A 16,476-nucleotide genomic window follows, 5' to 3' on the forward strand; every position below is an offset into this window, starting at 1 on the left:
ATCCATCCAGTATCAGTTGCCTCACGGCTTAGTGCAGACCACACAGACAAATATGATAATAATGCATATTCTATAATCTGATATCTATTGAGTGATGTTCTGAAAGGCCCATGTTTCATGAAAATCATCTATTTTGCAGTGGATGGTTCCTAAAGGCTATGCATAGCTATGGTCTAAATTGCACATTTAATCTTCTCTTTCACTCTTGAGAGCAGCTTTCTCCCTGTTTTTTTTTCTCTTGTCTTTAGGTCATTTCAAGGGCTCTTGTTTTTCAAAAATATTCTAGTAATTGTTCAGGAATAATAGAAATGTTCTAATTTACCTCATGCCGGGCTTACATCCTAAAGTACACAAATTGTCTTGTGTTGGCTTTAAATGTCAGAGAGATTGTGTTTTGAGTCACAGTGGGCTAAGCCATTACATGGCCACATACAAGGTTAATTGTAGTAAAAGTATTTCCACTTCTCTTCCCTAATTATACTTTAAATTGCATATTTAAATGTAACTTTTTAGATAACACCTAAGAAAAGGTATTGTTTCCACTGAAGAAAAAAAATGTCTTAGTTGCAGAGCATTCTAAATTCATACACCACAACCGTATAATTACTATGACAAATAACACAACGGTGGCCCACCTTTTCTATTCAAAAGAGTGAGACAAATGAGTTGCTAATACAGTCTTACAAACCACCTCTCTTATTCACTCTCTCCTCCTCTCTCCTTCTTTTTCCTTCTGACTTGCTCTTGATACCCTCTCTTCTCTCTATTTCCCTCTCTCTGTCTTCTTCTCCAGACGGTGCTGATCTTGAGGATGACCCATCATGTTCTTGGCCAGCATCATCTCCCTCCAGTAAGGATCAGACTTCTCCAGGACACTGCGAGGACTATGATTTTGGCGAGGAGGAAGGGGGCCCTGGCCTGCCATACCCATGCCAGTTCTGCGACAAGTCGTTCAGCCGCTTAAGCTTCCTCAAGCGCCACGAACAGAGCCACGGCGATAAACTCCCTTTCAGCTGTACCTTTTGCAGCCGCCTGTTCAAGCACAAACGCAGCCGAGATCGACACGTGAAGCTACACACCGGTGATAAGAAGTACCACTGTGGAGAGTGTGACTCTGCTTTCTCCCGCAGTGATCACCTCAAAATCCACATGAAAACTCACGCCTCTAACAAACCCCACAAGTGCCCTGTGTGCCGCCGAGGCTTCCTTTCCTCCAGCTCTCTCCACGGCCACATGCAAGTACACGAAAGGGGCAAAGATGGCAGCAGCTCAAGCCTTTCTAGAGCTGATGAATGGAAACTGAAAGAAACTCGCAAATGCAGCCGTTGTGAGGAGGGCTTTGATGTCCCAGAAGACCTCCAGAGGCACATTGCAGAGTGCCATCCTGAGTGCTCTCCATCTGAGGATGGAGGCTTGGGTGCCACCCTGCAGTGCATCTACTGCCACGAGCCCTTCAGTGATGAGGGCACCCTGCTGACCCACATTGACCAGGCCCATAGCCGAGACAGGAAGGGCCACACCTGTGCTATCTGCTCTGAGCACTTTCTGTCTGTTGAGGACCTCTATGCTCACATGGACATCCACCAGCTCCCTGAATCTAGTAACCATAGCAACAGCCCGTCTTTGCTTACTGTGGGCTACACCTCTGTCTCTAGCACCACTCCTGACTCCAACCTCTCTGTCGATAGCTCCACAATGGTGGAGACAGCGCCACCTGTCCCCAAGACAAGGGGTAGAAGAAAGAGGGCTGCTCAGAACACATCAGACATGGGAGGTCGTTCCTCCAAACAGCCTAAAGTCTCCTACAGTTGCATCTATTGCAACAAGCAAGTATTCTCCAGTTTGGCTGTGCTTCAAATTCACTTGCGAACCATGCATCTGGACAAGCCAGAGCAGGCTCATACTTGCCAGTTTTGTTTGGAGGTTCTTCCCTCTTTACTAAATCTAAATGAACATCTTAAGCAGGTCCACAATGCAGAAGACCATGCTGCCCTGTTAGCCAGCTTGCCTGATGCCCTCCTTCAGTGTAACTTCTGCCCTGAGGTACTGAGTGACCTCAATGCCCTCCAGGAACACATCCGCTGTTCCCATGGCTTTCCCAGTCCTGTGGCCAAGGAGAGCAATGCCTTCTTCTGCCCCCAATGCTTCATGGGGTTTTTGACAGAGGCTACCTTGGAGGAGCATGTCCGTCAGACTCACTGTGATGGGGGAAGCCTGCGCTTTGACTCCCCTTTGGCTGTAACTCCTAAGGAGTCTATAGTAGAGGTGTATTCCTGTTCATACTGCACCAATTCCCCTATATTCAACAGTGTTCTAAAGCTTAACAAGCACATTAAGGAGAATCACAAGAACATTCCACTGGCACTGAACTACATTAACAATGGAAAGAAATCGCTGCGCACACTCAGCCCCTCTTCCCCAATATCTGTGGAACAAACTGCCATGCTGAAACAAGGAAGCTCACGCAATACCAGTGAGTTCATATGTAACCAGTGTGGAGCCAAGTATACCAGCTTAGACCTTTTCCAGACCCACCTAAAAACTCATTTGGATGGCTTGCAGCCTCAACTCACCTGCCCACAGTGCAACAAAGAGTTTCCCAACCAAGAGTCCCTGCTGAAGCATGTGACAATTCACTTTACTATTACCTCCACTTACTACATCTGTGAGAGCTGTGACAAGCAGTTCACTTCAGTGGATGACCTGCAGAAGCACCTGCTCGACATGCATACGTTTGTGTTCTTTCGTTGCACTCTGTGTCAGGAGGTTTTTGACTCAAAAGTGTCTACCCAGCTCCACCTGGCTGTAAAGCACAGCAATGAGAAAAAGGTGTATCGCTGCACTTCCTGCAACTGGGATTTCAGGCATGAGACTGACCTACAGCTACATGTCAAACACAGTCATCTGGAAAACCAGGGCCGTGCCCACCGCTGCATTTTTTGTGGGGAGTCCTTTGGAACAGAGGTGGAGCTGCAATGTCACATCACCACCCACAGCAAGAAGTATAATTGTCGCTTCTGCAGTAAGGCCTTCCATGCCATCGTCCTTTTGGAGAAGCATTTGAGGGAGAAACACTGTGTGTTCGATGGAAAGACACAGAACTGTGGTGCTAATGGCTCTACTATAAGTGGTGGGGATGGCCAGCCTAAAGAAGATGCTGAGTTACAAGGTCTCCTAACTAACAGCCATGGTCCAGGGGCAGCAGTAGGATCTGTGGTGGAGTCCCAGAACAGCCATGATGGAAGTGAGGAAGAGATTGACACTGCAGAGCCCATGTATGGGTGTGACATCTGTGGGGCATCTTATACTATGGACTCACTCCTCACTAACCACCAGTTGAGGGACCATAATATACGCCCTGGTGAGAGTGCCATGGTAAAAAGGAAAGCTGAAATGATCAAGGGCAATCACAAGTGCAATGTTTGCTCCCGTACCTTCTTCTCTGAGGCTGGGCTGAGGGAGCATATGCAGACCCACCTTGGGCCTGTCAAACACTATATGTGTCCCATCTGTGGGGAGCGCTTCCCTTCCTTGCTCACCCTGACTGAGCACAAGGTCACCCATAGCAAGAGTCTGGACACAGGCAGCTGCCGCATTTGTAAGATGCCACTGCATAGTGAAGAGGACTTCCTGGAGCATTGCCAAATGCACCCTGACCTGAGGAACTCCCTGACAGGTTTCCGCTGTGTGGTGTGCATGCAGACCGTCACCTCCACATTGGAGCTCAAGATCCATGGTACCTTTCACATGCAAAAGACAGGAACTATGTCCTCCAACCAAACTATGGGCCGCAGTAATGTCATCTCTCATAACCAGCAGCAACACCATATCCAAAAACCTTTCAAGTGCGCCTCTTGCCTGAAAGATTTCCGGTCCAGACAAGACCTTGTGAAGCTGGACATCAATGGACTGCCTTATGGACTCTGTGCATCCTGTGTGACAGCAGCTGGCTCCAAGAGCTCCAGCCCCACAGTAAATGGAGGCAGGCAACAGCAGCAGCAGGGTGGTGCCACCACTCCAGCAACAACTACAGCTGCATGGGTCCAGGGGGAGAGTCTTAGCCCTGGAGACAAAGGCAAAGCCGTCTCTTCATCCTCCTCAACCTCTTCCACATCCTCATCATCTGCTGCCAAGACAAGATGCTCCAGCTGTAATGTGAAGTTTGAGTCTGAAGCAGAGTTGCAAAACCATGTCCAGACAGTGCATCGGGAACAGGCTGGGGACAGCAACAGTGGGCAGCTCAAGACCCCCCAAGTGTCCCCCATGCCCAGAGCCAGTCCCTCACAGACTGAAGAGGTATTATTAATTGGTGTTGTATTGAAGTAGTAGTTCATGAATTGATCTGTATTGCTATGTTAAATTGGTAAAACAAAAGTGATTTCCAGTTTGTAATATTCATTTTTATTCAAAGTTGACTATAATTATACCTTTCCTTATTTACAGAAGAAGACCTACCAGTGCATCAAATGTCAGATGGTGTTCTACAGTGAATGGGACATCCAAGTTCATGTGGCCAACCACATGCTGGGTAGGAGATAACTCTTTTTGTTTCATTCATTATGGTCTCTGTTGCACTCCTGGAACAAAGTCACAAAAAACACTGCTTGTGTAATATTTATGTAAATGTGTTTTTCGACATTTCCCAAATGTGTTCAATGTAGCATAGATTTAATCAATGTGGCTTTTAGGTGTGTGATTTCAATGTTAGAGGGAATGATTTTGTGTGACCATCATCGATACAATATACAAATCGTTAAGGAAAATTCACAGAAGTATTTAATAATTTTAAATACATTTCAGACATAGTCTTTTCTTACGTTTTTTAAAGGTGAATCACATACTAAGGAATGATGTGATATATGTAATAAAATATTTGACCCTGTCTCATTCAGGCTCACAAGTATCTGGATCACATCACCAAATAGGTGGAATTATTTTAATATTTTGACCATCAACTGCATCCCCAGTGTTGTGCATTTATAAACCCATCATCTTCATTTCCCCATGCATGTGAATGATATAATATAGTACGTGTGCATGCTTGTGGAGCAGAATCTCTCCACTTCAAACCACTCTGTATGAAGGTAGTTTGAAGTAGTGGAAACATACAGATTATTGAAATATTTAAATACCAAAACAGATTTAATTCAAACTGTTTAAATTTCCAAATATTGTTCCACAATAAGCTTTTGAAAAATCTCCACATTTTTACTGTACATTATTTTGTTTGTTTATTGTGCCTCTTCACTTAAGTAGTCTGTTCAGATGACTGAGATCTGAAAAGAACATTTGGTTAAATACTTTCATGCTCTCTGCATTTAATGACGTCAAATCAACTGAAAAAATGGATATTTGATTTTATTACATTGTGTATCACAAAATTATTCCAAATTCCTCATTTTATTTCACAAGATTCCTAAACAAAGAGTGCTGGTGTAAGAATAACCTCCACAAAATGTCTTTACTTTTGGTTGTCATTTGTATGCAGGCAGAATAATTTGTAGAGAACAGACAATTGGAAAACAGGTTTTCTTGCCTGCAGTAAGTAGGCGTCTGAATTCCGGTCTCACGTTCCTTTATTCATTCATTTATTCAGCTCGTTTGGCGGCTCTTTCATTACACTGCATTATCTGTTGTCTTCAGTGGGAGAGAGACTCATTGATCTGGAACCAAACCGCCTCTCTGTTTGGGACACGCTTCTAGGCGCAGGTGAATTTAAACACGGTGGGCAATTCTATCAGGACCGGTAGGCAATTCTATCAGGGACCCACTGTTTGTGCATAAACAATCAGAAGCATGTGATTTGTGATTTTGATGCTTCGGTGTATTTGCAAAGGAGAGAGACGAGCTGAGAGTGTGTAGGTGTGTATTTTGTATTCATCTTTGCGATCTGCTCACCCACTATTCTACTGGGGGTGCCTAATACAGTACCATGCCAGCATTAGTCCTTTCTCTTGCAAAGGCAGGCACGGAGCACACTGGGAGGGTAGAAAACAAACCCCCCTACTGGTTATTTTATGCCTGTCAGCCGCACAAGCACACAGTTCCCCCATAATAGTGGAATTCAGACAGCTTAAGATAACAGGAGGATAGGTGATTGGGTTATTGTCTGATGTCTTACTTCTCTGATATGCCATTGCTTTGTATTCAACATGATCACGGGTTTCATCAGTCTCCTCAAAAGGGTTTCTGTTAGATGCATTTGTTTTGTGATCTCTAAAATATGGAGAAAACAAAACTCATTGTAATGAAAATTTGATAGAAAGACAGAGTTGTCTAGAAGTGACTGAGTTTTGAAAAACAAACAAAACACAAACAAAAAGGAAACAGAATCAAATAAAGAAAAATAACGGCTACATGTTCAACTGTAGAGGTATAAAGAAAAACGTATGCACCAGGTTAGTTGTGTTACAACACTAATGTCAATCTTTTATATAGCTTGTCAAGAAGTGGTCAATTTTAATGTAGAATAGGGTTAAATTCAATCCAGCCTGTAATCACCGCAAAGCCAATTTGGGCCAAAAACACAGAAAAAAATACTAATTTGGAAAAGCTCTAAATACCTTCTCTACTGAAAAAAGGGACACTTTCTCCTTTTAATGGCCATCTGCACAGGAGAGGGGAAACAGGGGGCTGGGGTCATCTCCGCTCAGCTGTCAGCGTTATTAGCGTAGGTAATGGAGCAGACGCTGGATTCATAGGGGTGTTGTTTTCATCCATGCCCCGCTCCATGGTGTCAGTTCACACTGATAACTCTATATATAGTGATGTGCCGTGACATAACCATAGTGCTAAGTGTATGGAACAACAAAACCTGAGCCTGTCTCACCCAGACAAGTCCATATTAGCTGCCTTTGTAATACAATAGTCTCCCCAAACCAAGTGCACTCAGCCTCTACCCTCACCTCCTCCCATCAGTCCGAAGTGCTCGTGGATGCCTCTTCTGTATGACTGCCAGCACATTTTGATGCATGGATTTTGCACTCAGATGCTGACGGTCCTAGTTCAGACATAAAGCGCAGCTCTGGTGCCCAGCTACTCAACGTTTACTATGATAATAGAGGTAAATGAAAAGGAAGAAGATGGCCATGGGTGCAGAAGGGTGTGTTGCAGACCAGCCCCAGCCAAGCCTGTGAACGGCCCCACGTGTTTTAAGATGGAGGCCGCAGCCTGCTAGGGCCCAGATGGATCAGTACACATTTGCTGTACAGCTGGTCGCTCTGTTTGGGGACCTGGTGTGATACTCCTATGGAGAAAAAAATGATATCGCCACCATCCAAGGAGCAATTTAATAGCAGGCCAGAAGACAGCTGGCCACTCTTTAGTTTAGAGTTTTTTTGGCATGGCTCACTTACAGAATTGAGGGTGTCCGATTTTTCTCCAGAGACACACAGATTTATACAGCTTTCAGCTGCTGCAGTCACTATCAAACCTTTTATTTCTGTTTTTTCTTTTTGATTAGAAAACAAATCTGTCCATCAGTTCAATTTGCCATCTTGATCTGTACTAATTGCATTAGAAAATATATTTAAAATCACAGTGCTTTCACAAAGTCGTCTGTTTTTTAAGAGGACCTTTGAAGGTCTCTCATTGACACAAAAGACTGTTTGGTTTTATCAGCATGCCATCATGCCACCCCATTGCTTCACTTTGACCCCACTGTAAACTATGACATTTGGAGCCTCATGGGGGGCACGTTTGGCCCATTTATCGCACTGTTTCAAATGTCCCTGTGTGGATTTTCAGAGCCCTGACATGTTTTGAAGCACGGGCTCTGTCTTAAAGGGTTTTAAAGGTGAAAAGGGTTTTTGCTTTTCTGTTATATCTGCTTTCAATCCAATTCACATCTCACTCCTGTCCATTCCAAGCAGCTACTGCCAAGGTGGCAGTGCTCAGAAGGACAATTGTAAACAAACAAACCAAACCACATCCCAGAAAAGTGTTTTTGGGGGTCACCTCTACGGATTTTTTGGGTTGGTGACAGCACTGAGCTTGAAGCCAAGTCAGGGAGGAGCCTTCTCGCACAGAGAGGAGCCGGTGGCCTGGTCGGCCCAGGCAGAGGGGGGCACTGGAGGGGTGGAAAGGTTCGGGGGCGGAGAGGGAAAGGCACATTTGCTGTACAGCTGGCCGCTCTGTGTGAAGCAGGCACTGTGGGCCGTTACAGAGCTGGAGAGGAGAGCGAGTGAAAGGCCTTTAGCTCTCCTCTAGTTTCTCCTCCTCCTCTCTGTTCTTCTTTCCCCCTCTCTCCGTCCACTATCTCTCTTCCTCCATCTCACTATCTAGCTCTCACATTTTCATATTAACCACGCTCCAACCTGGCAAAACATACTGCATTGGCTGTTAGTGGGAGAACAGACAGGAGGCACACTGTAACAGTATTTTAAGCTGAAAGCCTTGTTTTGTTTCTTGCTAAGGGCCGCAAATTATCCTCGACACATATCCTCTTGTCTTGGGCCCCTAGAGCAACTTGGCCAGTGTATGCTGATTACATGGTCTCCATCACTGTCTCTGCCCTAGTGGCAACACATTTACTACTACATTAAGTGCTTTTTTTTCTCCTGGTGTATAAACAGAAATGGTATTTTCATTCTTTGTTTCTTTTCCTATAATCCTCTTTGATTAGGTGTGTCTGATGGTGGTACCTCATTCATAGAGCACATACACATGTAATCTGCTAACAAACATGGCCAAACACTCCTCATTTGACTCCTAGGGGGCTGGATCAGAGTCAGAACTCAATAGACAACACGGCACAGGAACAGGATCAATCTTATGAAATAAATAAGAGAACAGGCTTGGACCAGCCAGTGGAAACAAAGGAAACCATGCGTGCCCTATACTGAGTGTGATATCTGCCTGCTTTTATTAATTGGTGATTAATAACGCCTCTCTGTTCGTTAGCGCAGTCACCTCCCGTGCAGCCAAGTGTGTTGCTGCTAATATGCAATTATGCGCACCTTACTGCTCGTTACATTATACCTCTCCCTGACTAATGTGGCGTCCATGAGGAGAATAGAAAACAGAGTGAGCTGCAAAAAAAAAGAAAAAAAAAAGCTATCAATAAGATTCTCACATTCACTGTGTTACCTACCTGTCTGAAAGGAAAACAAAAAAGAAGTTTCTTACAAATTCCTCAATGTAACCAGGAGACTGCATTAAAAGTTTTACAGCATTGCAGAGACTGTTTTGCTCTTCCTGGTGTTTTTGTTGTAAAGCAGAGGTAATTGACATCACCATGGGGATGCTCTGTTGCTAGGCCAGACAAGCTCAGTCTGATGTGGTCCTTATCTATTGATTTTCCTGACATTTCCCCACACTTCACAGACTAGGCCAACATGTGAGAAAATATCTGATGCTCTCAGTTCATACAGCCTGTTTGTACAAACTCGGAGCGAACACTTGCTGCCCCTTACTGCATTGCAATTGGTAGGTTGATGTCACCATGGTGATTTGGAGCAAATTCCTTTCAGTGATTGGTTGAACTGTGCTCATCTGTTGAGTTAATCATTCTAAAGCATAAATTACAAATTACAGTTACAGTTAATAATTACAATAAGACAGATTTTTTTCAAATCCTACCATTTTTCTTTGAATTGAAAGACATCATCTAATGAAGGATTTTCTGGTGTACTTTAAGTATCCTCCTATGCAAGTCTAGTTGGGTACTTAGGCGACCTGAAGAAAGGTAGGCTCTTCTGTGCTTCTGGCTATGTTTTATTGATATACAGGAGGGATGTCTCCTTTAGAGTGTTAATGCCAACCCTTGTTCTGAAGTGAAGCCCATAAATACTGGATGATCAGAATTAACCTCTGCATTACTCCACCTCCCCATGGTCTCTGAGATGTCACCAAGGCCGTAGGTGTATGTGCACCCCTGGTCTGATGGGGTTGCTTAGCAGTCTGACTGGAGGGGGGCTTATGGGAGAAGTGCAAACAGACAGTCCTGCCTTAGTAAAGGTCAGAGCTGCAACCTACACCTCTCAAATCCCAGCCTGGCCCTGATGGGACCAAGGTTCCAAGCGTGCCTAGAGATGCTTGTGGTAAGGGAGAATTGCAGTGAGAGTAAAGTGGTGCACTACTGCTGAACTGCATTGCTTTTAGAGGTTGTCAGCACCAATAGTAGTGTGACAGATCTGCTCTAACTTTGTGTAGTGGCTCTTACTTGATGTGTTTTTAGAATGACATGCACGCCAGACAGGACACAAGTAGCTATCATGTGCTACTGAATAGGAGTGTTTCAATGTTGTTCTCAAAATTGCTGTTAAGTACGCTTCATAGGTGTAGAGAGGTTTGTTTAAGAATACAAACAGAATACCCCAAAAAGTTTTAGCTCTCTTTATCGAGCACAATGATGGTTTTCCAAAGTACCGTGTAACGAATGACTATCCTCATCGAACTTTGGCTGTGTGAATGGCAGACATGGGAGGAGAGGGGAGGGGGATGGGGTTTCTGAAAGGCCCCCCAGCGTCAAAGCCTTAATAATCATGTGAGCAGCGCTGGACTTCATTACCCTCCTGTTCGACAGGCCGAGTGCCAGCCTGGATTGCTGGCTGGCTGTGGCAAGGTCAACGGCGGAGGAAAAACCAGTTACTGTGTTACTCTGGAGCGGAATGGAGAGGGGCGGCCATCTGTCAGCTCAGGCCTGCCATACCCGCAGAGCAAATGGACACGGGCGGCCAGAGGAGAGGCCACAGACACCCATAGAGCTAAACCCAGTGAGCATAACACTGAGGCATGGAAACAGATCCAGCCAAAGAGATGGGCCTTGATACCACTAAAACACATATATGCACACACATTGCGGAGAAGATAAGGCTATCTCCAAGAAATTTGGCAGCAGGTTGTGTGTGTTTATGCATGTTTGTTTTTAGTGTCAGCCCACTATTGGGCCCCTACTGTTTTAAGTCCAGATGGCAAACCATTTGATAAAAAGTTGATAAAAGTTTTGCTAGGCTTGCCAACGGTAAATGTTTTAATCATAGTGTTCCTTTATGAAGACAAAACCTGGGTGCAGAAAATGTTATCACTGCCTTTAGACCACAATTTTACATTTCAGCAGGGACCACAGGCAAGTTAGAGAAACAACATGTTTTCTTCCTAACAACAATAAAAACAACACTGCCATTATATGTACTTTTAGATGTCACGCTCTTCCATATCAGACTAGCTTTAGTGTTTCACCTTGCTGGCTGTTTGTCTGCGTCTGAGTCGCACCAACCCTCTCTGTGAGGACCTTTACGATGCCCTCTGGCCAAAGTGGAAGAACCCTGTGGAATGTTCCAAAGCTCTCTAATAGGTTTCAGGTGCTGCGGGCCACCGGCCAGGCCCCCACCATCACCCCACTCTGTGTGTCTTGTGTGATAGGACTCCCTGCTCAACAGTCAAAGCACCGCCATTTCTCCTCTAAAAGAGAGAGGGCAGAGCTATGAAATGGATACCCATGATTGTTTACTGTAAAATCTTTGCTTGTTCTTTGGGTTCACTTTGAGCCTTGTGCACTTCCTCTAACTGAAAATTATAACATTTAAATACAGGTTAAACTAAAAGTGTAGCAATTTCTCTTTAAGTACACATATGGTTGAAGTTCAGGCAGAAAATGCAGTTTGCATCTCTGCCATCCCACAACTCAGCGCAGCTGAAGTTCCTCCTTGTTTTCCTCCTGCACCGAGAGTACCGACCCCCCGGCTTGAGCGTCAACATGCTCCGGAAAACAGGGAGATGGTCCTGGGCAATTCCCCCCACATTAATGGAAATCACACAGGAACTGGATGAAAGCTTTATTAGTTATTAAGGTTTAATGTTGATATCAGTGCTTATATGTTTACTGGAGTGCACGGTGCTGCTGATATGGAATTGTCAGAGAGGTGCAGATTTAGTAAGGAATTAGTGTACACCCAGGATTTAATTAAGGGGATCTATTTCCATCTTGTTAGAAAGAGATAATGTGAGTACTGCATGCATCATAGGTTACCATATTAAATGCTGCTTCCTGTAACAGCATTATATCCACGACCGTAGTGTTTGTAGATTATAGAAAGGAAACAACATTGTACATTTGGCTGAAATAATTGTATCTTAAATACAGCTTCAAGCACACAAGCTTGCATTGTATACTGTATGTGTTATAACTTATGTTGTGTCTGATTTGAAATATTTTGTTGTATTTCTTCACGTGTGTATCTTTTCATGTGCGAGCACTGATAAAACACATGTGACATTCATTAGAGTTAAAATGGTCACACTTGCACTCCTTTCATAGGTCTCATTCCATTTCCAGCATGACAGTGGAGTGTGAACACTGAAGCGACATGGCCTCTTTGTCTCTCCATTTGTCCCACCACTGCCTAGAGACGTAAACCTTAAGCCACTCACTCTCTGATTAATCTTTAACATTTATAATTACTAATTAAGTTAGTAAGAGACTTTTAATGTAGTCCTCCTTCAATGGGGAGCAGAGAGGACAACAGATCATTAGCTTCAATAATGAACGCGGATGAGACAGATAATGGCCTATGATAGGTGAATACTGACAGTTATATTAAATGAGGCGAGTATATGGGAAATGCTGTGAGCAAGTAGCACTTCATGGATTCAAAGGCACAAGGAGACGAGGTAGTGAAGTGCTCTAATAATTCCAGAAAGGCCTTTAAGCCATCTGTAATGTCTATGGTAGCATGCAGTATCTATCATAATGTATATGTGCAGTGGTAATTGTGTCAACCCCAGCTTACAGATTTTATTTATTCATTCACACTGGTTTCATTGAGTTTTTGGTCTCCCTAATGTCTTTGGTGTATCTCATTATCACATTATTACATTAGTGTCTGCATTATCCTGGTGGCTGTAAGTTGCTGCCCATTAAAAGAGTCATTTCATCTCAGTTTTTTTACCTTAACGACGATGCTACTCTGGCACATTCCGCGAGCCTTCCCACTTTGGGGAAGGTGCTTATGCCATAATGATTATTATCATTAAGAAGATATTAATGTGCTTAGTGTTTGCGACCCAGCTGCTCATCATGGCCTGAGCTCCCTGCCGGGGAGGGGAAGAGAGCTGCTGCCAAAACGGACAGTGCACGTAGGCCACCGCCCACCTGTCCAGAGGTTTCAGGGTTAGTGGAGGTCACACCTACCTACCTCCCTGCCCTCTGCTGAACTGGAGGAGGGATGGCTCAGAACATGAAATTGGAGGAGATAAATTGTGTTATGTGGAAAGAAGTTAAAGGGCGCTAGCGATTGAATTCAAGTGATTTCTAAAACTCAACCTTGATTGTAAGCACCTACCTCGTATACAATATCAGCATACATATTAATTATACTTATGTTACTCTGCTGTGAAGGGAAATGTATGTTTTCCCTGCAGAGATTTGTACCACATAATTATTCACTGAATTTTAATCTTTATTATTTCAGGCTATTCAAGCAACACAGCACCAACATTAGGCTTTTCTACAAAAACTATAGTTTTGTACATAAGCAGTTGAAAATACTAACTTACAAGATATTTACATTTTGTGTATTATGTGTGGAGGTACAGTGACAGGATGTTGTATGATGTCTCCTGTTTTGAAACCTCATATGCGCACAGATAGACTGTGTGGGGCTGAAGGCAGCCTGGCTCAGCCTCCTCTAGTCTCCCAGTTTCAAATTGCTGCTTCATTAGGGCTTGGAAAAGAAACCCATGGTTACATTTAATCAAACGAATCGGTATGGCAGACCCACATAATCAATCACAATCCTTATCCAATATGCTACATTCTGTAACTACCAAGCTGGCTTGGAGAAAAGTCAATTATGGCCCCTCTCTCTGCTCCTCTGCCACGGTTGCTGTGATATTATACTGTTTCTGCAGTTGTTTTCATTATGCAAACATGGGCCGTGTGCATCTCACACATACAGCCTTTTCCTATTCATACAGTCATTTCCTTGTTTTTCCTTTTTTATACTGCTTTTTCTTGTATGATACATGGGCTGAGGGTTTGTTGGATTGAGTATGATGTGCCATATCTGAGATAATCAAATTAACTATTAATGATTTTTGCTCTCAAACTAACACTTGTGTTACACAGTGGACTGCAGTCAGTGATGTTGTTCATATTTCATATGTTTCGTTGTGTCCATATGGATCTGTTCGCACTGTCTCTCTCTGTATGAAATCGTTTACAGTTTGTTTCTATACACGTTCTACTTTCTCACCCCACATCCCTGAGTATTTATGTGATTGCAAACATGCACACTTTGGCACATGCATGCTCACACACAAACATTGTAAACATGCTCACATACTGTACACACACTCATCACTCAATCAATCAATCCTTTTTTCCCCACTGTTCCTCGTCTTGTGTGTTCTTTCTCCCTACGTTTTTCACTTCAGCGCTCATAGCCTTGCGCACAATCAACGTGCTTACCATAATACACACAAGGAAGGAAACACACACAGGCACGCACACACAAGGTAGCTAGGTTGGTGGGGGCCATGGCTGCAGCTCTTCTGCGCAGTCCCAGAGTGGCTCCCGGGGCTCGGCTGCCAGTTGTTTGCCAGCGTCTCCGGGTGGAATTCATTCAAATTAAAGCGGTGGAATGAGGCCCGAGTCCCAGAATGCCTCGTCCCTCTCCTTCATCAGCATTCCGCCGATGAGAGTAATTAAAGCAGAAATTAATTCTGCTGTAAGCAGAGGAGCCACAGAATAACTGATATTAGAGGCTGGATGATGAATGCTTGGCATCAAGGGAGGTCTCAGGGGAGGAAGGGGAAATTCACAGATCTCTTTTTCTTTCTTTCTTTCTTTCTTTCTTTCTTTCTTTCTTTTACTATCATTCCACTTTCCGTCTTTTGCTCTTGTTCCCCATTCCTGTGTTTTTATCTCTTTCTTTATTTCTTATTTCAGTCTACCTGTCTGTCTTTTCTCCCTATGTGTCTGTTTACTACTTGCCCCTTCTCATCCTTACATTTCTTTCATCCTCTGTAACAACATTTGTCCTTCGGTGCTGCCTAAAGATTGCCACAGAGAGCCAAAGCCATTGGTTTTAAGCATGACTGAAGACATTGCCACTAAACCTCCTCTGCTCAGTAACAGTATTTCACATTCTGTCAGCACTAGTGCTCTCATTTTCAGTCAACAGGCATATTAGAGTGTACTGATGCTGCAAATGCTAGCGCTTTGTTGTTTGTCAACAGAAGCCAAAATGGAGAGTGCTTCCAGGTGAATTCTATAATACCTGGGGCTCACTATTACGTGTCACAGAAAAATATAAATCAAGGTAATTGATAATCAGAATGTTAGCAAAATGCATAATTATTGAATTAGACTCTGTGTATATACAGTAGAGTGGCTTGGAGCTAAACACAGTGTATTATTTCCAAGACAAACTATCTTTTTTCTCAGGCATAGTTTGAGACTGAACCTTGAAGCTCTCCAGATGATGTGATATTCTACCCAGGATGATTCAATGATCCCCCACGTCCCCTGACGCTTTATTTTTGGAATAGCACATCTTTAGCAAGAGCAGTCACAAGACTGAAAGACAAACAACTGAACTCATGAAACACTGAGGGTGGATAAGGCTGTCAGTGAGCCTGTTTTCCTCTCTTAGAATCAAATGGAATTGAACAAAGGTTAGCTCTATGGGGCTTTATGGTAATGTGATATACGATGCTGCCATGGAATTTGCCAATGCATGTCTTAGCACTGTCTGACTCCAAGGAGAGAGTGAATGGTAATTATGCTGACCTCTGCCCCTCCCTCTCTTATTCTGCCCTCTGGGTAAAAAGCCTGAGGAGGTAATAAACAATAGATAGATTTGTCTTGTTTGTATTGCAGCTGCCGCACTCTTAATGACACACGAGATTGGTCTCTATTTTGAAAATAATGCACGCCAAGATTTGCAGGTATTGCATTTTTAATTGGTTAGTGCAAGAATATCTCAATCAGATGTAAATGAATGGGAGCTCAACCTGAGAGACTGTTATTAAGAATTTAGCAGTCGGGCATTGAGTTGAAACACAGAATGAATGATTAGAAAGCATAAAGGGCCCAAATGCAGAAGAGATGCAAACTGGAGACAAGGGCTCAACCAACCACAGACCTGTTGATGAAGCCAGGTTGGGAAGCTGAGAAGCTGAGGGAAGACTTCTCTGGCTCTGCACAATAATGCTGAGTCCTAATAGGAAAGATAGGCTGTGTTTTCCTTGTTGTTTTCAGCTGCATTTTTTTTATTATTGATACACCATACATGGTAAGAGATAACAGAATGCCTAACCATCATACATATACATTGACATTATGTTTACACGCATTCTACAATACAAGATAAAGATAAACAGTAATGCATGATGTCATGAACTTCACTATTCCCAGAATTGAATATGTTAGAAAAATAGGTGGAATTAATTTAAAATGGTGGATGTCTAATATTGCAGTCTAACTCTTCAAATCCAGAGTATGAAAGCACAACATTATTCCACCCCCAATCT

General features: G+C 43.5%; 1 protein-coding gene across 5 annotated transcripts in view; it reads left to right on the plus strand.

The window, feature by feature from the left end:
• The window catches only part of LOC118334649 (zinc finger protein 521), an 88,315-nt gene that overhangs the window by 38,474 nt on the left and 33,365 nt on the right, over nucleotides 1–16,476 (plus strand). For 4 of the 5 annotated variants that reach the window (XM_035670658.1, XM_035670659.1, XM_035670655.1 and 1 more), the window contains exons 4-5: nucleotides 794–4,296; nucleotides 4,444–4,528. In XM_035670658.1, the coding sequence (XP_035526551.1) occupies nucleotides 1,150–4,296; nucleotides 4,444–4,528 (3,232 nt within the window). In that variant the 5' untranslated portion in view covers nucleotides 794–1,149. The remainder of the gene's footprint in view (nucleotides 1–793; nucleotides 4,297–4,443; nucleotides 4,529–16,476) is intronic. The other variant, XM_035670657.1, reaches the window with a different exon arrangement.

Source organism: Morone saxatilis, unplaced genomic scaffold (assembly GCF_004916995.1).
Source record: "Morone saxatilis isolate NCDOM2014 unplaced genomic scaffold, NCSU_SB_2.0 Contig23, whole genome shotgun sequence".
Classification (NCBI taxonomy): domain Eukaryota; kingdom Metazoa; phylum Chordata; class Actinopteri; family Moronidae; genus Morone; species Morone saxatilis.